Source organism: Ranitomeya variabilis, chromosome 3 (genome assembly GCF_051348905.1).
Source record: "Ranitomeya variabilis isolate aRanVar5 chromosome 3, aRanVar5.hap1, whole genome shotgun sequence".
NCBI lineage: Eukaryota > Metazoa > Chordata > Amphibia > Anura > Dendrobatidae > Ranitomeya > Ranitomeya variabilis.
This window is the reverse complement of record NC_135234.1, coordinates 727,489,552-727,516,135: the sequence shown is the minus strand read 5'-3', so window position 1 is coordinate 727,516,135 and position 26,584 is coordinate 727,489,552. Positions and strand designations below refer to the sequence as shown.

Here is a 26,584-nt window from a genome sequence, read left to right as displayed (position 1 = left end):
AAAAGAAACAAAAGAAGCATGAGCAATCCCGATTTCACCATGGAGATATTTTGCAGAACATTTTTTTGCAAATTTTTGAAAAAGAAAAAAGATACCTTTGGACACAAGAAAGGGAAATATTACTCCCTCCCTTGTATAATAGACAAAATACATAATAATTATACATGTTATATATATGAAAGGGAGACCAACAGGCCACAGAGGGTAACTTATATCCTTCCTAGGTGCTGTTCACACTGGTGTTATTCTTGTCCTGTTTCCATAAAATATTCTGGAAGCCAAGAGGAAATCTGTCGGGTCCCATTAAAAGTTTCTAATTAGGGTCATAAATAGGTCCGTGCTTGGATAAGTTGTTATCAGAGCATGAACGGGGGCTAACCAAGCGTCTTCAGTGTGCTCGAAAAATATGTTCAAGTCCCCGCGGCTGTTCGACAGCCGCAACCCATGCAGGGATTGCGTGTTTGTTAGACAATCCTTGCATGTGTTGCCGTTGTCGAGCAGCCACAAGACATGCAGGCGCGGGGACTCGAACATATTTTTCGAGCACGTTAGCACCCAAGCATGGCAGATAACACCTTATCCAAGGATGTTCACTCATCACTAGTCCCTAATTATTATTTTGGGACATTTTTTGAATTAGGAATGTTCTATATAGTCAAATATAGTCATAATCTGAATTCATTATGCAAGATATAGAATAAGAAAAGTGTCAAAGAGAATCAAAAGGAAACTATGGAGCTTTACAATAATGTTACTACTCAATCATTAGGAACATGCCATACATGCTAATAATAATAATAATTTTATTTCTATAGCGCCGATATATTCTGCAGCACAACAAGCATAACAAACACATAGATCAAAACAAATACCAAGAAGAATAAGGGCCCTGCTCGCAAGCTTACCAACTATGAGGAAAAGGGGAGACACGAGAGGTGGATGGTAACAATTGCTTTCGTTGTTCGGACCAGCCATAGTGTAAGGCTCGGGTGTTCATGTAAAGCTGCATGAACCGGCCTAAGTATGTAGCAGTACAGACACAGAGTGCTATTAACTGCATGAAGCGTATGAGAACATGATGTGAGGAACCTGGTTATGGTAAAAAATTTTGAATGGGCCACACAGGGATCGTTAGGTTAATGCGTTGAGGCAATAGGCAAGTCTGAACAAATGCGTTTTTAGGGCACGCTTAAAACTGTGGGGATTGGGGATTAATCTTATTAACCTGGGTAGTGCATTCCAAAGAATTGGCGCAGCACGTGAAAAGTCTTGGAGACGGGAGTGGGAGGTTCTGATTATTGAGGATGTTAACGTCAGGTCATTAGCAGAACGGAGGGCTACTGTATGTTCTCCTTTAAGGGGGTCTGTCAGCATAAAATGACTGTTCAAACCAAACAGTTCAGTGGACCTTTCCAACTACTTGTTTTCCATCCATGTCCACTCCATCTACTTTGGTTACAATATTGTACAAACATTTCCATTGATTCTGTACAAAGAAAATGTTATCAATTCAGGGAAGCACATTTTTTTTCTGCTAATTACAAACATGTACTCTTTCCAATGCTTCAACTGCTATTGCCTTGGAACGCGATCAGCCCCATTTAGGACTTGAATTTCCACTTCTCTTTTTTGTTGGTCAAATCGTTGAACAAGCGAAAATTACACAATTTATGAAAGTTGAACAGGAATTTTTTTGCTCCCCTACACAATGCGCAATGAATGAATCAGCCAATCCCTCTACCCATTCACGTTACACATTTATTGCAAACAATGGGTAGTTTCTGTTAGAATCTGACGGATTATCAGCCGGAGTAAATGGACCTTAACTTCCCCTACGTTGACTCAAGACTATTGCACTCACCCAGCCAAGATGTGCTCTTCACTGAAAAGAGGCAAAACCTCGAAACACTGTCTATAGATCAGTTTCTGGCTTGGCATTTATCTGTGGTCACCTTGAAAGGCTCATTAAAGGTTTGGACACTACTAGATGTTATTTGTGAGATGTAGAACTCTGACAGTGGTCTCAAGGGAAGAAGACCTTTAGTTTTGGCGAGCCTATGATCTGGAGGGAAATGTGAAATCATAGTGATGACTGCTACTTTTGTATGTGCAACGTGGATACAGCCTTAAAAATAAGAAAGAAATTATATAAACGGACCTCCCATCAGTGATTCGCCCTGTGTCTCATGGTCTAGGAATATCTGTCCCATCACCTCCGAAGAACCTTTAAAATACACCTGATTCAGAACATGAAGAGCAGGATTCTGACAAAGACTTTCACGCTAGTCCCAATGAGCCAATCCTTTTTTCACCACTCAAATTAAATAATTTAGTCAGGAACTTGGACCTTATTAAACATTCTGTAAAGCTTTTACGCTCCAGACTAAAGGAAAATAACTTGCTAGCTCCTGAAACTTGTTTTTCATGGTACAGAAGCAGGGAAAAGGAATTCCTACCAAGTCTTTGCTCTTTTGCCTACTTTTAGGTTCCTGGGCTGATGGAAAAATTTAACATTGAGTACAATGTGAGCGAGTGAGGACTCTTTATTGATTCATCCAAAAAAAGCTGTGCTACTGCAGAATGGCAGCAAGTATATTTCAGTGCCTGTAGGGCATTCTGTGCACTTGAAGGAAAGCTATGAGAATTTAGACTTTAGTCTCAAGAAACTTAACCATGATGATCAAGGATGGTCAATATGTGGTCACCTCAATTTTCTCTCTTTGCTCCTTGGGTAGCAAGAAGGATACACAAAGTACCCATGCTTTTTGTGTGAATGGGACAGCTGGAATAGAACTCATCACTGGGGCCAAAAAAGTTGGCCAATGAGAACAATTTTGCAAACTGAACTCAAGAACATAGTTGCGGAGAGTTTAGTTGATCTCATTAAAGTTCTCCTGCCCCTGCTCCACATTAACCTAGGCCAAATGAAGCAGTTTGTGAAAGCTCTACCGAAAGAAGAAGAGAATTTTAAGTACCTGTGTACCAAGTTTCATGCACTGTCGGAAGCAAAACTGAAGGAAGGCATTTTTGTGGGCTCGGATAATCGGAAACTCATGAAGGATGACATGTAACAAAAATGAAATCTGTTGAGAAAAGGGCTTGGGATTCTTTTCAAGAAGTCGTGAAGAAATTTCTAGGTGACAACAAATATTCAAAATTTAAGTCCATTGTGGAGGTCATGCTGAAACATTTCAAAGCCTTGGGTTGTCTGATGAACTTGAAGTTAAATTGTTTACATTCCAATTCGGACTACTTTCCTGAAATCATGGTACTATTAGTGAAGAGCAAAGAGAAAAATTTCATCAGAATATCAAAGAGATGGAATAACGATACATGAACATGATGAGGCACTACTGCTGGACGCTTCACAGAGAAGATCAGCAGGACTTGTATAAGACAAAAGATATCAAGAGATGTTTTGAAAAAAGGAAAAAGGAGCAGAATGAATTTCCAATAAAGTTGCAGAATGAATGTTCAATACATTTTTATATATAATATTGTGTACATTTTTGACTACATTAAAGATTTTTCTTGTTCATCTTTGCTTGTACGTAATTTCATGTGTGTATTGTGGAAAAACCATACGTGATGGTTAAAAATAGAAGTGTTTTTGGAAAATGGGGCATAAGAAGAAATAAGAATCAGTCTTTAGATTTGAAAAAATGTTCATAAACCCAAATTTTGCATACCTGGGATATTTGCTCATTTTCAGTGGGTTCAATTATAGTCTACAGCATATCCCAATTTATACGAGGAAATGTGCTGCCGACAAATAATTTTCATGTCAACATAACACGTGATCAATGACAAATTATTTTGTTTGTTTGATCACCGGACACGTTTACACGGAGCAATGATCTGGAAAGAACATTTGTTGGAAAAGTAATGCGAGCAATTATCGTCTCATGTAAATGGGCCTTGACTTCACTGATTAGTGCTCAGCTTAGACATGAAATCTCGTCTGATCTCCAAGAAGGTATGGAACTAAGCCTAATCATTAACTTCCTGACAAATTCTCATCACCCCGATCTATACCCTGCACTGTGATATTACTACCTTCACATGGGAGTAGTAATAACTTAGTGATAACATCAGTCTACCAGTGAGCGTGACGCCGTGCTTGATAAGTCAGAGTTTATGGTGCATTTAAATGTTCCTTGATAACATTGAGCAGTTTCATGCTACATAAAGCTCCACGGACCGCAGGAAATTAATTGAATTGTTTATTGTGAAACAATGGAGACTTTTTTAAAGTTCAGACTTTGAACAAAGTCAATCCCAGAAGCTTCTGGGAAGGCAAAAAAAAAAGACCACAAAGTACAAACACTTTATTCTGGATGTAATGACTAGATGAGGTTTGTTTGTACTATTTTCTTGTAAGTGCAGCGATTTCCTTCCAGAAGAATTCTCTCACACATAAAAGGAGACGTAGACTCACATCTACATATTTAGATAATTGCAAGGTCAGAGAAGAAAAGACCCAGGGTTCAGACTCCTCGGCACGGTGTCAAGACCTGCAGCTGAAGGCGTTCTCCTGCTGCCGGATCTTGGATGGCTTCAGTCTTTTAACATTTGCTTTAGAATGATCACTTTCATCTCGCTTCCCCAGGCTATCGCTGCAACGGCCATTGACAGCGAGCCAGAAGGCTCGGAGAACAGGTATTTCTTTTCACGAGTTCCTTGTCCCACAAGGCTAACAAGTCTACTAATAATGATTGCAGCCTCATTATCTGAGACCAATCCCCAAAATAATGAAAGTGGGAAATACTGGGGCCCTATTGAGGAAGAAGGACAACATCATTTTACAAAAAAAAAATGTAGAGTTGATAATGGAAATCAGTCAACCCCAAAAATACAGTGAAACGGTGCTACATAAGGCGTACTGCGTTACTTACAGAACATTCAACGTTCTCTGTTTCTTGTAATTGATTAGACCTTCTTGAATCTTGATACTATGAGAAGTTGTATTTTTCTGTTTTTGTAGCATTTTTGTTAGCGTTATTCACAGGTTGTAAAATAGTGAAAAATCTACATACAGTGTTTTTGTAGCTTTTTTGGAAGGTCAGTGGTGTTGGTTGTAAGGTGGGTTTTTGGGGGGAGTTTTTCCATTAGACTTTCCAAAGGAGGCCTAACTTATCAATTGTCACACTCGAAAATAGAGCTTTGTGTCAGCTGGAGAGCCACAACTGGGAGACCACTGCTCCAAAGCCTGGTTCAAACACTGTAGGGGACGTCCAGAAGCCCCTCCTGGAAAAAGAGGGGACCTTCTGAAAGAGTAAGCAACCACCAAATCTTTTCGTAACCTCCGGTAAAGTAGCACTTCCAAGAAAGGTTGGCAAAGAGTTTGTATGTTCTCCCAGTGTTTTCGTGGGTTTCCTCCGGGTACTCCGGTTCCCTCCCACATTCCAAAGACATACTGATAGGGAACTTAGATTGTGAGCCCCATTGGGGACAGCGACGAAAATGTGTGCAAACTGTAAAGCGCTGCGGAATATGTTAGCGCTATATAAAAATGAAGATTATTATTATTATTATTATTATTATTATTATTAAAGGTTTGGAAGAGGAGCAAAGAAGGCATGGAAGATGGTCAAAAATATGATAAAAATGGGGGAAAATATTTTTTATAGGTTTTCAAACTACAAACGAGTGACCTTACTTCTTACAAGAGGGAAAATGTAAATCAATAAAGACTAATGATATAATTGTAATGTTTTCAATACCATTTGTGCTAAGCTGAAACCCAATCAGCTACTACAAAATTATTTTTCCAGGAATAACAATTAAATGCCGTTCATGTATATACCGGTACATGTGTTTAACAACAGTACACAAGGTAATCTATCTTGTCAGACTAAAGTTACCCGTCACTTCTGAAAATAATCCAACACTGCACCACTTATGTCTAATTGACTGCAGTGCTGAGCAAAAGTTTTAGGCAGGTGTAAAAAAAATGATGCAAATAAAAAAAGCTTTTAAAAAGGTAAAGTTTATTTTTATTAATTAACAAAACGCAAAGTGAGTGAACAAACGAGGAATCTGAAGCACATCAATATTTGGCGTGATCACACTTTCATCAGGGAGGTGTCTGATTGGCTCCGCAGGACAAAGACCCAAAACATAAAGGCAATGAGAACTATCTGCAATGTAAAGAAGAACAAGGAGTCCTGGAAGTGATGATCTGGACCCCCACAGTCCTGGTCGTATTGTCAACGAGTGGGATTACACAAAGACTCAGAAGGTTTTTCAGAGGCCTACATCCACAGAAGACCTGTGGTTAGCCCTCAAAGATGTTTAGAGCAACTTCCCATCAAATATTGATTTGATTTACATTTCTCTTTGGCCCATTCACTTTTGCTTTTTGTTAACTGATAGAAATAATTTTTAACACTTCTATTTTTTTTTTTTTTAAAGCATTCTTAATTTACAGCAATTTTTCAACATTACTTTATATAAAAATATAAAGGATAAAGAAAATCTTAAGCAGAACCTACATTTGTCACAAGTCTGCATGTGTTATATATGGATTTTACTACAAATTCAGACTGGATTTCACACTTACTACAATGAAATTAGGGAAATCCAGAGAAAAAAAAATCTACAGAAATTGAAATGCTAGAAATTACAAACATCTGCAGCAATTTTTTTTCCAAATTTTCAGCTATGTGAACTTACCCTAAAATATAGTTGCTCCCTTTAGTAAGGCCATGTTCACATCTAGTAGACTCTATAGAAATCAAGGGAGTCTGTGATAACTAGAAGTCACAGCGCAGATGTGAAGGGCGCAAGTGACAACCGGTAATAGCAGCCATTACAGAGGCCATAAGAGATTGAATGTATGCAATATTGTAACTGAAGAAATCTGGAACTTTTTAATGGATAAATAAAAGGTATATAGTACTCTACCATTGGACTGATCGCTGGAGAAACAAAAAGTTTTTTCTTTACATGTGTGCATTTGTCCCAATCCGTTTTCCGTGCGAACTGGAACCACAGGTTGGATATTCCGGTTTCTTCTGTCAATATAGGATCTATTAGGCCATGTTCACACTTTGCGGCGTCCTCTGCGGGTTCTCCCGCAGCAGAATTGATAAATCTGCAGGGCAAAACCGCTGCGGTTATCCCTGCAGATTTATCGCGGTTTGTTCCGCGGTTCCAAAGATGCTGTGCCGAGAAGGACCCTTCGTGACGTCACGGTCATGTGACTGCGACGTCACCGCAGGTCCTGTTCGCACAGCAACTCTGACCGGCCGGCCGCGGGCAGCGCTGAGAGGTGAGTATAACATTATTTTTTATTTTAATTCTTTTTTTTTACACTATTCATGCTTCCCAGGGCCTGGAGGAGAGTCTCCTCTCCTCCACCCCGGGTACCACCCACACATTAACCGCTTACTTCCCGCAACGTGGGCACAGCCCCATGCGGGAAGTAAGCGGTTCAATGCATTTCTATGTGTGCAGAATCGCTGTGATTCTGCACAAAGAAGTTTCTGCGCGGTTTTTCCCGCAGCATGTGCACAGCGGTTTGCGGTTTCCATAGGGTTTACATGTAAATGGAAACGCTATGGAAACTGCTGCGGACCCGCAGCATCAAAATCGCCGCGGATCCACGGTAAAAACCGCTATGTGTGAACATGGCCTTATTGTGTGGATCTGTCAATATAGCATCTGCTATCTGGATCTGTCAATATAGGATCTGATATTATCTGGATCTGTCAATATAGGATCTGTTATTATCTGGATCTCTAAATATATATATGATCTATTATCTGGATCTTTAAATATATATATATATATATACATATATATATATATATATATATATATATATATATATATATATGAATGATTTGTTATTATCTGGATCTGTTATTATCTAGATCTATAAATATATATATGATCTGTTATTATCTGGATCTGTCAAGTCAATATAAGATCTGTTATCTGGATCTGTAAATACAGTATATATGATCTGTTCTTATCTGGATCTCTAAATATATATATGATCTGTTATCTGGATCTGTAAATACAGGATCTGTTATTATCTGATTATTTAGATCTATATATATATATAAGATTTGTTATTGGGGATCTACACACACAGCAAGAACAGAGTGGCTACAAAAAGTGTCTGTGAGCTGTCATTGTGCAGCACGTGATGCTTCATTTCCTGTGTGATGGAGCTACAGGGGAATTGAATACTTGTCGTTGGCTTTCCGCAAAAATTACATGTGATCTCTTGAGGTCCCAGCCCTGTAATCCATTCATTTTCAGAATGCATTGCCAGCATAAAGGGATTTCCCAAAATCAGACCACCTGTATAAATGGCTTTGTGAACCCCACAGCTGCCAGACACCCAACCATGATTATTTGGCATGGAGCTAACATAATGAATGTGCCAGTAGTCAAGTGAAGAAGGGACTTTTGTGTTTCCACAGGCTGTGAATTCATTGCCCTCAATGAATGAAGCCCTGTCACAACTGTCCTCTGAAATGCTTTTGAAAAGTTTGAAATAAAAAATAATAATTCTGTACTTACTTGAAGCCATTTACTTTTTTTTTCCTAATACAGTTCTACGTTGCACATTGTTTGAGTTTTCCAATGTCCCTTTTTATTAGAAAGGTCTCATGAGGGTAAACTCAGCACGGGCATCCAGATGCTGGGACCTCTGATTTCTGTATCAGTAAAGAACAAAAAGCACATGCACGGCTTCTATGTCCTACCTGTTTTATTATTACATTGAAGCAGACTATTCCTACGTGTATACCAGGGCAGAGCAGAACAGGACACCTGCCGAGCTCTTCTCAGACTGGGTATACAGATACATGTGTAAATGGCCCTGATGACTGGTACAGCTCCGTGTGCAATCTTTAAATGGCTACCACATGAACAAGAAAACCAGTCATGCAAACAAAAGATTACAGCAGCACTGTAGATGTATGCAAACACTGAATATACAGTACAGACCAAAGACCAAAAGTTTGGACACACCTTCTCATTTAAAGATTTTTCAGTATTTTCATGACTATGAAAATTGTACATTCACACTGAAGGCATCAAAACTATGAATTACCACATGTGTAATTATATACTTAACAAAAAAGTGTGAAACAACTGAAATTATGTCTTATATTCTAGGTTCTTCAAAGTAGCCACCTTTTGCTTTGATGACTGCTTTGCACACTCTTGGCATTCTCTTGATGAGCTTCAAGAGGTAGTCACCGGAAATGGTGTTCACTTCACAGGTGTGCCCTGTCAGGTTTAATAAGTGGGATTTCTTGCCTTATAAATAGGGTTGGGACCATCAGTTGTGTTGTGCAAAGTCTGGTGGATACTCAACTGATAGTCCTACTGAATAGACTGTTAGAATTTGTATTATGGCAAGAAAAAAGCAGCTAAGAAAACCGAGTGGCCATCATTACTTTAAGAAATGAAGGTCAGTCAGTCCAAAATATTGGGAAAACTTTGAAAGTGTCCCCAAGTGCAGTGGCAAAAACCATCAAGCGCTACAAAGAAACTGGCTCACATGAGGACCGCCCCAGGAAAGGAAGACCAAGAGTCACCTCTGCTTCTGAGGATAAGTTTATCCGAGTCACCAACCTCAGAATTCGCAGGTTAAAAGCAGCTAACATTAGAGACCAGGTCAATGCCATACAGAGTTCTAGCAGCAGACACATCTCTACAACAACTGTTAAGAGGAGACTTTGTGCAGCAGGCCTTCATGGTAAAATAGCTGCTAGGAAACCACTGCTAAGGACAGGCAACAAGCAGAAGAGACTTGTTTGGGCTAAAGAACACAAGGAATGGACATTAGACCAGTGGAAATCTGTGCTTTGGTCTAATGAGTCCAAATTTGAGATCTTTGGTTCCAACCACCGTGTCTTTGTGCGATGCAGAAAAGGTGAACGGATGGACTCTACATGCCTGGTTCCCACCGTGAAGCATGGAGGAGGAGCTGTGATGGTGTGGGGGAGCTTTGCTGGTGACACTGTTGGGGATTTATTCAAAATTGAAGGCATACTGAACCAGCATGGCTACCACAGCCTCTTGCAGCAGCATGCTATTCCATCCGGTTTGCGTTTAGTTGGACCATCATTTATTTTTCAACAGGACAATGACCCCAAACACACCTCCAGGCTGTGTAAGGGCTATTTGACCAAGAAGGAGAGCGATGGGGTGCTACGCCAGATGATCTGGCCTCCACAGTCACCAGACCTGAACCCAATCGAGATGGTTTGAGGTGAGCTGGACCGCAGAGTGAAGGCAAAAGGGCCAACAAGTGCTAAGCATCTCTGGGAACTCCTTCAAGATTGTTGGAAGACCATTCCCGGTGACTACCTCTTGAAGCTCATCAAGAGAATGCCAAGAGTGTGCAAAGCAGTCATGAAAGCAAAAGGTGGCTACTTTGAAGAACCTAGAATATAAGACATAATTTCAGTTGTTTCACACTTTTTTGTTAAGTATATAATTCCACATGTTTTAATTCATAGTTTTGATGCCTTCAGTGTGAATGTACAATTTTCATAGTCATGAAAATACAGAAAAATCTATAAATGAGAAGGTGTGTCCAAACTTTTGGTATATATTTGGCCTGTATTACTGCAATATAGAATATACCTAAAAATGAAGGTACATAGCACACAAATTTGCCAGCTCATGAGAGCACACCAACCACCAGCACCAATTAAAAAAAGCCTTAGGCTGATGGGACAAGTCTCAGTTAAATATGGGGGCAGCCACCATCACCAATGGTGTTCAACAAAAAAAAATGACACTTTCCAATACAATTCTGCTGTATTCATTTGTTTGTATATTATGCAGTTATCATAGCAGCTTGCACCTGTTCACATTTGCTTTATTCTATTGGGAGGTACTGGTCAATTTTTTGTAGAATTCTTTTGGAGGTGACTACTGCCTCCATATTTAAGTGTTGGATCCTATCTGAGCTTTAAACTTGAAGGCTTTTAGCTCAAGAGAGGCATGCTTGATAAATATTAGGTTTAAGTTCACATCAAACAAAGGTACACATAGTTGTGGCCTGTGGGCTCTCATGAATTGGCCAATTTATGAGCTAAGTAACTTGATTTTATACATATTTGCTATACAGCATTAGAGTATACTGCATTCATCTTAGCGCTTACAGAGTGCTGTTGTGACGGACTTCAGTAAGGAAGTGGGGCCTTAAACTGTCCCTGGAACTGGGACCCTAACTATCCCTGTCCAGGGGTATTGTTGAAGGTTGAGATGCCCAACTCTACGACCTTACTTTGCTCCTGTTAATGTCCTAAGCTGTCCCGTTCCCCAGGAGGCCTGGGACAGATATGTTAGTGTATAAACACATAAGAAAAACAGGGATAACAAAAAGTAATTTAGATACAAAAACACTCACCAAGGGTAGAAGAATAAAGGGAAGGATAGAAATGTACAAACCACATGGGAATAGGATAATGGAGAAAGAATAGACCCAAAAACAGCACACAACAATCTCCAGCAGCAACTACGAACTCAAACTTCAGCACACCAACTCCAGCAAACCAGGAAGTAAACTTTCACAGGCAGGGATGAGACTGTGGAGGCTTATCTTCAAAAGATTAAAAAATATGACCGGCTGGAAATCCAACAGACCGGATTCTTCTTTCCCCTGATATCTGACAGGGGAGAATCTGGAGACCCTCATCTACATTAGACTATTATTATTTTATTATTATTATTATTATTATTATTATAGCGCCATTTATTCCATGGCGCTCTACATGTGAAAAAGAGGTATCCATAACAAAAAACAAGTACAATAATCTTAAACAATACAAGTCACCGACTGGTCCAGGATGAGAGAGGACCCTGCCCGCAAGGGCTCACAGTCTACCAGCCAATCCGCGGATATCGGCAGATTTGGCTGACTTTCCTCTAATGTGCAAGGGGGGCATCTAGGCTTTCGAAAAATATGTTCCCTTTTCTTACAGAGACACAAGAGGAAAAAAGTCTGCATTGAAATCAACAGGCAATCTGTGCATTGCACGTAGGTGTCAGGTCCTTCAGGAGAGAAGCTCCTTGTACCCTCTCTAGCTAATAGATGAGTGTCCTAAATAGCAGGGCTGTGGAGTCAGTAAGCCAAACCTCTGACTCCGACTCCTCAATTTCCATGACACCGACTCCAACTCCAACAAAATGGGCTCCGACTCCACGACTCCAACTCCACAGCCCTGCTAAATAGCATTTAATAACTCAAAGATCACTAAAAACGTGGGTTTCCTAAGGCAGACAACCCTGCTTTGCTCAGATACTGAATGCATATGTAAACCTGGCAATGTTCCTCACTGTATTTCTCCAGTAAATGGGAGGACATGAGGTTATGAACGCACGGGCATTTGAGTAAAGGCAGGTTGTATTTTTGCAGCACTTTATTACAGCTCTTTACAAAGTCTGACTTGGCGCAGACTTAATCCAACCTTCACCTAAATGAGTTACTTATCACAGCTAGTGGTATCATAAAGCCAAAATATCTGGAGGCTCAGTCCTTAGATCTGTCTTTGATATAAGTCCCTCTGATCACTTGGATGGGGCGTACAGTATTTAGAGGCCGGCTCTGCAGTATATTAGACATCTGTCTTTTGTTCGTCCTGCGCCAGGCTCGCAGAACAGTAGCATTTCAGGTAACCCTTGCAGGGCCAAAGCAAGGCTCGACGGCCAAGACATCAAAGGTCCGGTGCTTTCAATGGTGAACGTCTTAAACCATATCTAATTGCAAGAAGAATTACCATTCTGTATCTATTTACAGTGTCCATGCCAAAGCGGGGACAATGAGTTCACGTCTCCGGCAGCTTACCATAGGTTTTTGGCATGAGAGACGTACAAGGATAAAGTGACTGGCTTCTTTTAAGGAGTCTTAAAAATCCATTCATCTTACAATGAAAAGGAAACCTCTGATCATTCCTCCTGGCTAACCAAGAACCCGATCACATCTAATCTGTAAGGGATACTTTTAGAAAACAGTTCATATGCCAAGGAATGCGCCATGATAACGGGTGATCTCGAGCATCGGTAACTAATATCGGTCATTATTAATGGTTTTTGATTTGCACAGTATTTAAGGAATTAAAAGGAGTCCACAGGATTAGTAAAAGAAAAGGATCAGCATTAAACCCCCATCCCCCCTCTAAAACATCACCGCTCTTGTCCAGGGGCGACATCTGGCCTCTCTGCTCAATCATATTCACTGGAGTAAAACAGCCAAATTACCAGACACAACTTTTGGACAAGAGGGCTGCAGTTTTTGGGAGAAGTGCAGACCCTTGTTCTAGCCCCTCTCTTTAAAGGGAAGCTATCACTAGATTCATGATGTCGAAGACATGGCCAGCATGAATCAGAGCCTGGTTGTTTCAGAGAAAACATAGTCTGAAAATCTGTCCACGGACTGCAGGGAGAGACAAGACTAGATTGGCACTGCCCACCGGATTCTCCCCGCATCACTCCAGGTGATTGACAAGTATCTCCCATGTATGTATGAAGGGAGAAGTTGGCACGGGGTCGTGATGGACTAGTCAGGTCTCTTATTATAGTCCTCAGATGGCGTTTCAAAATGGCGACGCGTTTCAGATGTGCAGTGTAGGGATTCACTCTCTCTGGTAGGCATTAGGTAGCGTTCACACAAGCAATACAGTTTGGTCCAAACAGGTGCAGTTTTGTTACTTTCATAAAACACCAAGAAATTCAAAAGCAAAAATAGCCTCTTCTGTGCACAAAGGTATCACAAAAAAAAAACCAGTTCATTCGGCAGGCACATATGTCAGTGCAGGCTCACCCGAACAGATTACAGTCCTTTCTCTCCTGGAGTAAATTTTATAGACAGAAGAGGTCTCAGTAGTTCCTTCACTCTGAGCTCCAGCAGCTTCCCACGCCCAACAGAAGTGTCCACCTCCATGCACAGTTCACTCTGAACAGGCTGCACCTTCCATACTTTACTCTGCAGCTCCAACACACAGACTGCTCAGCTTTCCAAGCTGACCTGTTGTGAATTAGACTTTTTGGCTCCCTCTTGTGGTTACTAGTGATATGACTCTGGGAATTTCTTCCCTCGGTTTGCACCCAGCTGGGTCGTTACTTCAGGGGTGTTGCTATATAAACCTCCTGGAACCTTAGTCCAGTGCCTGGCATCGTTGTAATCAGACACATTCTGTTTGCTCCTATCTGCTGGTCCTGGTTCGTGCAAAATTAAGCTAAGTCCTGCTTCTTTGTTTTTTGGGTTATTTGCTTGCTCTCATTTTTGTCCAGCTTGTACTAAATGTGATTCCTGATCTTGCTGAAAGCTCTAGGGGGCTGGTGTTCTCCCCCGGGCCGTTAGACGGTTCGGGGGTTCTTGAATTTCCAGTGTGGATATTTTTGATAGGGTTTTTGCTGACCATATAAGTTATCTTTCTATATTCTGCTATTAGCTAGTGGGCCTCTCTTTGCTAAATACCTAGCTCATTCTTATGTTTGTCTTTTCCTCTTACCTCACCGTTATTATTTGTTGGGGGCTTGTATCCAACTTTTGGGGTCTATTCTCTGGAGGCAAGAAAGGTCTTTCTTTTCCCTTCTAGGGTTAGCTAGTTCTCCGGCTGGCGCGAGACGTCTAGAACCAACGTAGGAACGTTCCCCGGCTGCTGTTATTTGTGGTGCTAGGATTAGATATATGGTCAGCCCAGTTACCACTGCCCTATGAGCTGGTTTTTTGTGTTTGCAGACTTAGAAATTATTTCTGAGACCCTCTGCCATTGGGGTCATAACAGTATGCCAGGCCAACATTGAATGTTTAATGCATTGCAGAAGTGGGATAATAAGAAAGGAAATTCTGAGTTTTTTTTTTTTTTTCTTTCCTCTCTTCCTCCCCTTTACCTTTGAGTGGCTTGTGCTTGCTGCAGACATGAATGTCCAGACCTTGATTACAAGTGTAGACCAGCTGGCAGTTCGTGTGCAGGGCATACAAGATTTTGTTACCAGTAGTCCTATGTCTGAACCTAAAATACCTATTCCGGAATTGTTTTCTGGAGACCGATTTAGGTTTAGGAATTTCAAGAATAATTGTAAATTGTTTCTTTCTCTGAGACCCCGTTCATCTGGAGATTCAGCTCAGCAAGTTAAAATTGTTATTTCTTTTTTACGGGGCGACCCTCAGGATTGGGCTTTCTCGCTAGCGCCAGGAGATCCGGCATTGGCAAATATTGATGCGTTTTTTCTGGCGCTCGGATTGCTTTACGAGGAACCCAATCTTGAAATTCAGGCAGAAAAAGCCTTGCTGGCTATTTCTCAGGGTCAGGATGAAGCTGAAGTGTATTGCCAAAAATTTCGGAAATGGTCCGTGCTTACTCAGTGGAATGAGTGTGCTCTGGCCGCAAATTTCAGAAATGGCCTTTCTGAAGCCATTAAGAATGTGATGGTGAGTTTCCCCATTCCTACAAGTCTGAATGATTCTATGGCGCTGGCTATTCAAATTGATCGGCGTTTGCGGGAGCGCAAAACCGCTAATCCTCTGGTGGTGTTGTCTGAACAAACACCTGATTTAATGCAATGTGATAGAATTCAGACTAGAAATGAGCGGAAAAATCATAGACGTCAGAATGGGTTGTGTTTTTACTGTGGTGATTCTACACATGTTATATCAGCATGCTCTAAACGCCTAACAAGGGTTGTTAGTCCTGTCGCCATTGGTAATTTGCAACCTAAATTTATTTTGTCTGTGACTTTAATTTGCTCTTTGTCTTCTTACCCTGTTATGGCGTTTGTGGATTCAGGTGCTGCCCTGAGTCTTATGGATCTGTCATTTGCCAAGCGCTGTGGTTTTGTTCTTGAACCGTTAGTAAATCCTATTCCTCTTAGAGGTATTGATGCTACGCCATTGGCGGAAAATAAACCGCAGTTTTGGACGCAGGTGACCATGTGCATGACTCCTGAACATCAGGAGGTGATTCGTTTTCTTGTTCTGCATAAAATGCATGATTTGGTCGTTTTGGGTCTGCCATGGTTACAGACCCACAATCCAGTCTTGGATTGGAAGGCAATGTCTGTGTCAAGTTGGGGCTGTCAGCGAATTCATGCCGATTCCCCGCCGGTGTCTATTGCTTCCTCTACTCCTTCGGAACTTCCTGAGTATTTGTCTGATTATCAGGATGTATTCAGCGAGTCCAGATCCAGTGCTCTGCCTCCTCATAGGGACTGTGACTGCGCCATAGATTTGATCCCAGGTAGTAAATTTCCTAAGGGAAGATTATTTAATCTGTCTGTACCTGAGCATGCCGCAATGCGTTCGTATATCAAGGAGTCTCTGGAGAAGGGGCATATCCGTCCATCCTCTTCCCCTCTTGGTGCGGGATTCTTTTTTGTGGCCAAGAAGGACGGATCTTTGAGACCTTGTATTGACTATCGGCTACTGAATAAAATCACTGTAAAATTTCAGTATCCTTTGCCTCTGTTGTCGGACTAGTTTGCCCGGATTAAAGGTGCCAAGTGGTTCACCAAGATAGATCTTCGTGGTGCGTACAACCTTGTGCGCATTAAGCAAGGAGATGAATGGAAGACTGCATTTAATACGCCCGAAGGTCATTTTGAGTACTTGGTGATGCCTTTTGGGCTCTCTAATGCTCCCTCAGTGTTTCAGTCCTTAATGCATGATATTTTCCGGAAGTATCTGGATAAATTTATGATTGTTTATCTGGATGATATTCTGGTTTTCTCTGAAGATTGGGACTCACATGTGGAGCAGGTCAGGATGGTGTTTCAGGTTTTGCGTGAGAATGCTTTGTTTGTTAAAGGCTCAAAGTGTCTCTTTGGAGTACAGAAGGTTCCCTTTTTGGGGTTTATTTTTTCCCCTTCTGCTGTGGAGATGTACCCAGTCAAGGTCCGAGCTATTCATGAGTGGACTCAACCCACGTCAGTTAAGAGTCTTCAGAAGTTCTTGGGTTTTGCTAACTTCTACCGTCGTTTTATCGCTAATTTTTCTAGCGTTGTTAAACCTTTGACGGATATGACCAAGAAAGGTTCTGATGTTGCTAACTGGGCTCCTGCAGCCGTGGAGGCGTTCCAGGAGTTGAAGCGCCGGTTTACTTCGGCACCTGTTTTGTGCCAGCCTGATGTCTCACTTCCTTTTCAGGTCGAAGTGGATGCTTCTGAGATTGGGGCAGGGGCTGTTTTGTCACAGAGAGGCCCTGGTTGCTCGGTAATGAGACCATGTGCTTTCTTCTCTAAGAAGTTTTCGCATGCTGAGCGGAATTATGATGTTGGCAATCGGGAGTTACTGGCCATGAAGTGGGCATTTGAGGAGTGGCGTCATTGGCTCAAGGGTGCTAAGCATCGTGTGGTGGTCTTGACTGATCACAAAAATCTGATGTACCTCGAGTCTGCTAAACGCCTGAATCCTAGACAGGCCCGCTGGTCATTGTTTTTCTCCCGTTTTGACTTTGTGGTCTCGTATTTACCAGGTTCAAAGAATGTGAAGGCTGATGCTCTTTCAAGGAGCTTTGTGCCTGACTCTCCTGGAGTCACAGAACCTGTTGGTATTCTTAAAGAGGGAGTTATCTTGTCAGCCATTTCTTCTGATTTGCGACGTGTGTTGCAGAGATTTCAGGCTGGTAGACCTGACTCTTGTCCACCTGACAGACTGTTTGTTCCTGATAAGTGGACCAGCAGAGTCATTTCCGAGGTTCATTCCTCGGTGTTGGCAGGTCATCTGGGAATTTTTGGCACCAGAGATCTGGTGGCTAGGTCCTTTTGGTGGCCTTCCTTGTCACGGGATGTGCGGTCATTTGTGCAGTCCTGTGGGACTTGTGCTCGAGCTAAGCCTTGCTGTTCTCGTGCCAGCGGCTTGCTCTTGCCCTTGCCTGTCCCGAAGAGGCCTTGGACACACATTTCCATGGATTTCATTTCTGATCTCCCGGTGTCTCAGGGTATGTCTGTCATCTGGGTGGTATGTGAACGCTTGTCGAAAATGGTCCATTTGGTGCCTTTGCCTAAGCTGCCTTCCTCTTCCGATCTGGTTCCTGTGTTCCTTCAGAATGTGGTTCGTTTACACGGCATTCCTGAGAATATTGTGTCTGACAGAGGATCCCAGTTTGTTTCCAGGTTCTGGCGATCCTTTTGTGCTAGGATGGGCATTGATTTGTCGTTCTCGTCTGCCTTTCATCCTCAGACTAATGGACAAACTGAGCGAACTAATCAGACTCTGGAGGCTTACTTGAGGTGTTTTGTTTCGGCAGATCAGGATGATTGGGTGACCTTCTTGCCATTGGCTGAGTTTGCCCTTAATAATCGGGCTAGTTCCGCTACTTTGGTTTCGCCATTTTTCTGCAACTCTGGTTTCCATCCTCGTTTTTCCTCGGGACATGTGGAGCCTTCTGACTGTCCTGGGGTGGATTCTGTGGTGGATAGGTTGCAGCAGATCTGGAATCATGTGGTGGACAACTTAAAATTGTCACAGGAGAAGGCTCAGCGTTTTGCCAACCGCCGCCGCGGTGTGGGTCCCCGACTTCGTGTTGGTGATTTGGTGTGGCTGTCTTCTCGATTTGTTCCTATGAAGGTCTCCTCTCCTAAATTTAAGCCTCGCTTCATCGGTCCTTACAAGATATTGGAAATCCTTAATCCAGTGTCCTTTCGCTTGGATCTTCCGGTTTCGTTTGCCATTCACAACGTGTTCCATAGGTCTTTGTTGCGACGCTATGTTGTGCCTGTGGTTCCTTCTGCTGAGCCTCCTGCTCCGGTGTTGGTTGAGGGCGAGTTGGAGTACGTGGTTGAGAAGATCTTGGATTCTCGTCTCTCCAGACGGAGGCTTCAGTATTTGGTCAAGTGGAAGGGCTATGGTCAGGAGGATAATTCCTGGGTGGTTGCCTCTGATGTGCATGCGGCCGATTTAGTTCGTGCCTTTCACGCTGCTCATCCTGATCGCCCTGGTGGTCTTGGTGAGGGTTCGGTGACCCCTCCTTAAGGGGGGGGTACTGTTGTGAATTAGACTTTTTGGCTCCCTCTTGTGGTTACTAGTGATATGACTCTGGGATTTTCTTCCCTCAGTTTGCACCCAGCTGGGTCGTTACTTCAGGGGTGTTGCTATATAAACCTCCTGGAACCTTATTCCAGTGCCTGGCATCGTTGTAATCAGACACATTCTGTTTGCTCCTATCTGCTGGTCCTGGTTTGTGCAAAATTAAGCTAAGTCCTGCTTCTTTGTTTTTTGGGTTATTTGCTTGCTCTCATTTTTGTCCAGCTTGTACTAAATGTGATTCCTGATCTTGCTGGAAGCTCTAGGGGGCTGGTGTTCTCCCCCCGGGCCGTTAGACGGTTTGGGGGTTCTTGAATTTCCAGTGTGGATATTTTTGATAGGGTTTTTTTGCTGACCATATAAGTTATCTTTCTATATTCTGCTATTAGCTAGTGGGCCTCTCTTTGCTAAATACCTAGCTCATTCTTATGTTTGTCTTTTCCTCTTACCTCACCGTTATTATTTGTTGGGGGCCTGTATCCAACTTTTGGGGTCTATTCTCTGGAGGCAAGAAAGGTCTTTCTTTTCCCTTCTAGGGTTAGCTAGTTCTCTGGCTGGCGCGAGACGTCTAGAACCAACGTAGGAACGTTCCCCGGCTGCTGTTATTTGTGGTGCTAGGATTAGATATATGGTCAGCCCAGTTACCACTGCCCTATGAGCTGGTTTTTTGTGTTTGCAGACTTAGAAATTATTTCTGAGACCCTCTGCCATTGGGGTCATAACACTGACCCATGCATTCTCCATTCAGAGAGAGACCCTGCTTGTCTCTCTCCCGGCTACAGCTCACATTTTGGCTGGTAACTCACCAGCTTCAACACACTCCACTCTTCTCAACATCCTGGAGACTGACCCAGGGTGAACCCATTTCCTGCTTCTTAGTCTATGCCTATGCTAGCCAGGCGCATTTAAAGGGAACCTGTCATCCCCAAAATCGAAGGTGAGCTAAGCCCACCGGGATCAGGGGCTTATCTACAGCATTCTGTAATGCTGTAGATAAGCCCCCGATGTATCCTGAAAGATGAGAAAAAGAGGTTAGATTATACTCACCCAGGGGCGGTTCCGCTGCGGTAAGATCCAATGGGCAGCGCGGTCCGGGGCTTCCCATCTGCTTACGATGACGTTCTCTTCTTTTCTTCACGCTGCGGCTCCGCGTACTTTGGTTGCAATGCGCAGGCCCCGGGAAAGGTCAGAGAGGCCCAGTGCCTGTGCACTGCAGTACTTTGCTTTGCCATCAACAGGGCAGATAAAGGGTGCCTGTGCCTGAGCCGCAGCCTGAAGACAAAAAGAGGACGACATCATAAGAAGATGGAAGGCCCTGGACCGGACTGCGACACCCATCGGACCAGAACAGAACCGGGACCGCCCCTGGTTGAGTATAATCTAACCTCTTTTTCTCATCTTTCAGGATACATCGTGGGCTTATCTACAGCATTACAGAATGCTGTAGATAAGCCCCTGATGCCGGTGGGCTTAGCTCACCTTCAATTTTGGGGATGACAGGTTCCCTTTAATTAAACCCTGCAGTGCTAGGATCTGACTCAGTCCTATCTGGCTTTGCTACAACAGACATACCTGGCTGAAGCCTCGCAGAACGCTTTGATTCATGCAGACAATGGTTCTACTGACTGGTTCCCTTCAATACTTGACGTCTCCTATTGATGTGTCTACAACAAGTTCTTTGCACATTTTTTTAAGCTTAAAGGGGTATTCCACTAAGATACTGGTGACATATCCTTTGGATAGGTCATCAACATTAGATTTGTGTAAATAAATGATGAGACCCACTAATTGATGGGCTTCCCTATGGAGACGTCATATGATATGACCCCAGAGAACTCCTATAAACTAGGCACAATGTCACCAGCTACAGACCCGCTAGTCATCTGGCAATTAGTTGCATAATAAAGCACTCTATTCTAGAGGAACATCCATGGGTGCCAAATTTTGTCCATAGCAAGCACTGATAGCAGCATGTTTAAAACCCTTTTACATGGACCAGTGCAAACTGTATGGGAATGTGATAACTCCATAGAACAGTCCCCATACTGTTTGTCAGCAGCACATCTTCTATCTACACAAGGGGATGGACTGCAGAAAACTATTTTCTAGACTGCATTTCTTATGTTTCACCTTAGGCTTCTTTCACACTTGCGTCGGTACGGGGTCGTCGCAAAGCGTTGGCGCGACATACCGACGTACATTGTGAAAATTCGGCACAACGTGGGCAGCGGATGCAGTTTTTCAACGCATCCGCTGACCATTCTAAGGCCTCTTTCACACTTGCGTCATGTGGCATCCGTCGCAATTTGTCGTTTTGGGAAAAAACGCATCCTGCAAATGTGCCCGCAGGATGCGTTTTTTCCCATAGACTTGTATTGCCGACGGATCGCGACGTATGGCCATACGTCGCGTCCGTCGTGCACTGGATGCGTCGTGTTTTGGCGGACTGTCATCACGAAAAAACGTTCAATGTAACGTTTTTTCGCACGTCGCATCCCATTTCCTACCACGCATGCGCGGCCAGAACTCCGCCCCTCCTCCCCGGGACTTAGAATGGGCAGCAGATGCGTTGAAAAACTGCATCCGCTGCCCACGTTGTGCCAAATTTTCACAACGTACGTCAGTACGTCACGCCGATGCTTTGCGACGGCCCCGTACCAACGCAAGTGTGAAAGAAGCCTAAGTTCCGGGGAGGAGGGGGCGGAGTTACAGCCGCGCATGCGCAGTAGGAAATCGCAGATGCAACGTACGAAAAAACGTTACATTGAACGTTTTTTTCGTGACGACGGTCCGCCAAAACACGACGCATCCAGTGCACGACGGACGCGACGTATGGCCATACGTCGCGATCCGTCGGCAATACAAGTCTATGGGAAAAAAACGCATCCTGCGGGCACATTTGCAGGATGCGTTTTTTTCCCAAAACGACGCATTGCGACGGACGCCACACGACGCAAGTGTGAAAGAGGCCTTAAGGAGTGCACCATCCCCCAGCTTCTTAGCATCCTGATTGTGGGGCTGGGGGGGGGACTTCCATTTTTCTCTTCTGTTGTAAAACTAGTGTGTTATTGTGTATTGTGTTTTTTACATACTAATGTGATTCCCAGAGGAATTATGGATTAAACGATAAAGACTAAAATGTGTTAATTAAAAAACAAACACACACACACCAAAACACAGAAAAAAAGCACATGTAAAAACACTGGTGTAATTAAATGCGCTTTTGAGCAAAAAAAAAAAAAGTGCCTAAAAGGGGTGTAACTGTAGAGTAAAAAACATAAGAGAGATGTAAAATACCAAAAACATAACTGCTCTTTTATACCTCGGGGCAATAGTAGGTGAAACCTCTAAATCAACATAAAGGTAACAAGCAGGTCATATTACATCAGGCCATACATGCACAGTGAATCATAGCGACATGTACAACACCAGAACATCCTCCGAGTGCAACACATCCAGATGGAAAGACGCCCTGCTGGTCATCCATGGGTTGTATATCACAGGGCCACTGACAAGCACACATAATAACACAACAGAAATGCGCTATAAAAAAAAAAGTAGCCAATCACATTTCAGTTTAATTTTTTTTTACTGGTCCAGTGGCAAAGAAGAGTGGCAACCTGACTGCTATAACAGCTGCTGCACTACCATTACATTTTCCTGTTGTCTTGTATCTTACCTACTAATTTTAATTTTTACCCCTTTGAAATTAATAGGCAAAACATTTGGATATAAACTGTCTAGTTTAAGGAGCAGAGTAGACAACTGCACAAACCACCTTGACTTTTAAGGAGCAAACAAGTCCATGAACCACCTTGACTTTTAAGGAGCAGCGTAGACAACTCCACGAACCACCTTGACTTTTAAGGAGCATAATAGACAACTTTGCGAACCACCTTGACTTTTAAGGAGCAGAGTAGACAACTACATGAACCGCCTTGACTTTTAAGGAGCAGAGTAGATAACTCTGCAAACCACCCTGACTTTTAAAGGGCAGAGAAGGCAACTCCGCAAACCACCTTGACTTTTAAGGAATAGAGTAGACAACTCCATGAACCACCTCAACTTTTAAGGAGCAGAGTAGACAACTTCGCAAATCACTTTGACTTTTAAGGAGCAGAGTAGACAACTCCACGAACCACCTTGACTTTTAAGGAGCAGAGTAGACAACTTCACGAACCACCTTGACTTTTAAGGAGCAGAGTAGACAACTCCGCGAACCACCTTGACTTTTAAGGAGCAGAATAGACAACTCCGCGAACCACCTTGACTTTTAAAAAGCAGAGTAGACAACGCCACAAACCACCTTGACTTTTAAGGAGCAGAGTAGACAACTCCGCGAACCACCTTGACGGACTTCCACATACGCAATAGATGGAAGCTGACCAAACTGATCCTGGTAGAAGCAGCAGTCCGTTTGATGTGTCTGGACGCCTCCCAACTCTTTGAAGACTCTGCCCAATCTTTTGGTTTTCAGAGGATATAGACTGCAGACTAGAGATGTCTGGCAGTGGATCTCGCCCAATAGAAAACACAAGAACCTAACATCCATGTGTATGGGTGAGTCGGGAGAGATAACTGGAGGCCAAATGAATGTTCATCCGACAGGTAACCCATGTTTATGGTCAGCTTTTGTGGTACCAATATAAAATGTGTCAAATAATATATTTCCATTCATACTGGAGCCTTTTCTACAAGGCTCACAGTCTGTCCATAAGACAGGCCTTATGTAAACAGGTGGACGCCCGACTCTCATCACCCCTGCCACGGAGCTCTAGGAAGTACTTTATTGTTAATGGAGTGCTGGCCCATTCCTTTAATAGCGACTGTGCTCGGAAGTGCAGGTTAGTACCATTCTTAAAGACATAATAAATTAATAAAATTGCAGAGATGTGCCTGGTAAACAATAAAGTGGATAAGATGCTAGCAGGAAATGCTGATGCCCTTTCAAACAGCTGATCGGCAAGGATGACCCCCACCAACCTATACTGATTTCCTATCATAACAATAGGTCATCAATTTTAACATAGTGGGAAACCTTTATCAGTTGGGGTTCGGATATTGTAGACATTCTCCATTACAAAATTCAAGATGAACTGAGGGCCTGATTCATCAAAGATTTTACGCAAAAAAAGCTTTGAAAAGTCGCAAAATGTTGCCAAAACTTGAGGTTTAGGCACATTTTTTTGTGACTTTTGGCACCCAGCTCTGCCAAATTGTGAAGAGCTGACCTCACAGCTCATCTGAGTCATGGGGAGCTGTGGCATATTCTTATTTCAGAAATTAGGATTAAGAGCAGGATTTGTGGTGCGACACATGGAGGCACACACTCATCAGACGCTCCTGATTCAGTAAGAGTGGCCCTCTTAATGAGTTAGGAGTGTTTGATTCCTACATGTCCCCTCAAGACCAGTGTGAATATCACCGATGTTGATGAATCGGGGCCTCAGACTTTCTATTAAGTCGAATGAGTCCCTTCATTTTTATGGTCGGTAGGGGTCTCAGCACTATGACTACCACTGATCGAAATGTCTGAGATGTCTCTATGACCTGCCAAAAAGTTTTGTGAAAGAGCATCTATACTTTACTGCCTACTTTATAAATGTGCTAAATGGCAGTATAAAAAGAATAAAACCTTTGAAGTGTTTGGTCATAGATAAAGGGTCCAATGATAAGTAATATCCATGGCACACTCACTGTCCGAACCTGAAAAATGCCAAGCCTCCACTTTTTCAAGAATGGGCTTCAGAAGATGAATGGAAATCTACCACTAGCTCAGGCATCCTCTCCGGCACAGGTACCACTGACTTAAGGGTATGGACATCTGATCACATTCAGAGGACAGGTATGTGTTCACCTCCATGGCTGGACAATCTACCAAACTTTAGCTCCTACATTAACATCTGCAACAGTGGCAGATTCCATCATTTTTAGACTGCGTTCACATGTTGCGTCCAGGGTGCTTTTATTCCATAGTAGAACCACATAGTTTTGGCCGAGAGTTTTAAAAATCGTGGCAAGATAATGAAACAATGCCAACATTTTGGTAAAATTGTGCCCATATGTGAACGCAGCCATAAATAGGATCTTTCACCAGTGTTATAGTGTTAAACTGGCCACATCAAGTAATATTGGCTGCAGAGCTAAATAAGTCTAAATGTAATTTTTAATTTCTCATCTCCAGGAGATATTCACTTGTAAAGTTTAGTTTATAACTGACGATAAGCTCAACTAGGTGCTACCAGAGATTCCTCTCTAGGGGCGTTTACTTTGTCCCCTGCATGACATTGACCAATCATACGGGGGGAGGCGTCATGCTGGAGAAAAAAAGAACACGCCCAGCTCTCAGCCCTGATCTCTACAGATATAGTGTAGGATAAGTCAGAGCTGAGTGTGATTACAAACACTTCCAGGTCTTCTCTCCTGGTAGTCAGTATGGTATCAAGAGCTGAGTGCAATAATTACTAACACTCCTGCAACTGGAGCTCCGCTCTCACAATGCTGTCAGTATTCTCCCTCCCCCTAAACTGATACTGTTGTGATAGGAGATATTTGGGGTTCTGCAGAAATTGGATCTGTCATATGATAGACACAAGCTGCACCTGAAGGACACCACAAGTTATAATCGGGTTTGTTTGCTCTGTGAGGCCGTCTACTAAAAAAGTAGCGCAGCATAGGCATAGTTATGAATGATACAACATTGTAAAATAATGGCGAAATATGGTGCACTGGCAATAACAATGGTGGATAGAACTTAGAAAAATCAATCACTGCTAAATTCTGTAATTTTTGCACTATGGATACAAGCACGCAAAATAAAAGTAGAATCCGATCAAATGTCCACACCCGTCCTTATGTCAATGCTGTGTCACAAGGTGGTACATTAGCTTCAAGACAGATAGATAGATAGATAGATAGATAGATAGATAGATAGATAGATAGATAGATAGAGAGATAGATAGAGAGATAGATGATAGATAGATAGATAGATAGATAGATAGATAGATAGATAGATAGATAATAGAGAGATAGATAATTAAAGAAAATTTGTCAGCACTACCAAAAAAAACGGATGCAATAAAACCTGTAAAGGTGATGTCCAAACCTCCAAAGTAGAAAATCAGGAAAAAAAAGGCAGCACTCCAAATATCAAAATGAAAAACCGTGGCTTTACTGATCCATTAGCTGCTAATGGATCAGTAAAGCCACGGTTTTTCATTTTGATTTTTGGAGTGCTGCCTGTTTTTTTCTGATTTTCTAGATAGATAATAGATAGATAATAGATGATAGATAGCTAGATAGATAGATAATCGATATAGAGACAGATAGGTAGATAGATAGGATAGATAAGAAGGATAGATAAGATAGATAAAAGATAGATAGATAGATAGATAGATAGATAGATAGATAGATAGATAGATAGATAGATAGATAGATAGATAAAAGATAGATACCATTTTTCTGTGTAGTCGACTCCTGATTTTGGCTTCCAAATACTGAATCCAACTACTGACCACAAAAGCTGCTGTGTGAAAGAGGGGAAAAAGAGCTAATGAGGGGGTAGTCAGCACGTTGCCTGCAATG

At 42.5% G+C, this 26,584-nt stretch overlaps 1 protein-coding gene across 6 annotated transcripts in view; it reads right to left on the bottom strand.

Moving 5' to 3' along the window:
* TNFRSF19 (TNF receptor superfamily member 19) overlaps window positions 1-26,584 on the bottom strand; it is an 87,981-nt gene that overhangs the window by 58,490 nt on the left and 2,907 nt on the right. For 2 of the 6 annotated variants that reach the window (XM_077298392.1, XM_077298391.1), the window contains exon 1: window positions 1,421-1,486. The exons of 2 other annotated variants lie outside the window; for them this stretch is intronic. In XM_077298392.1, coding sequence (XP_077154507.1) covers window positions 1,421-1,481 — 61 coding nt within the window. In that variant the 5' untranslated portion in view covers window positions 1,482-1,486. Of the gene's footprint in view, window positions 1-1,420; window positions 1,487-26,454; window positions 26,526-26,584 lie in introns of those variants that run through there. 2 more of the 6 variants (XM_077298397.1, XM_077298394.1) reach the window with 2 other exon arrangements.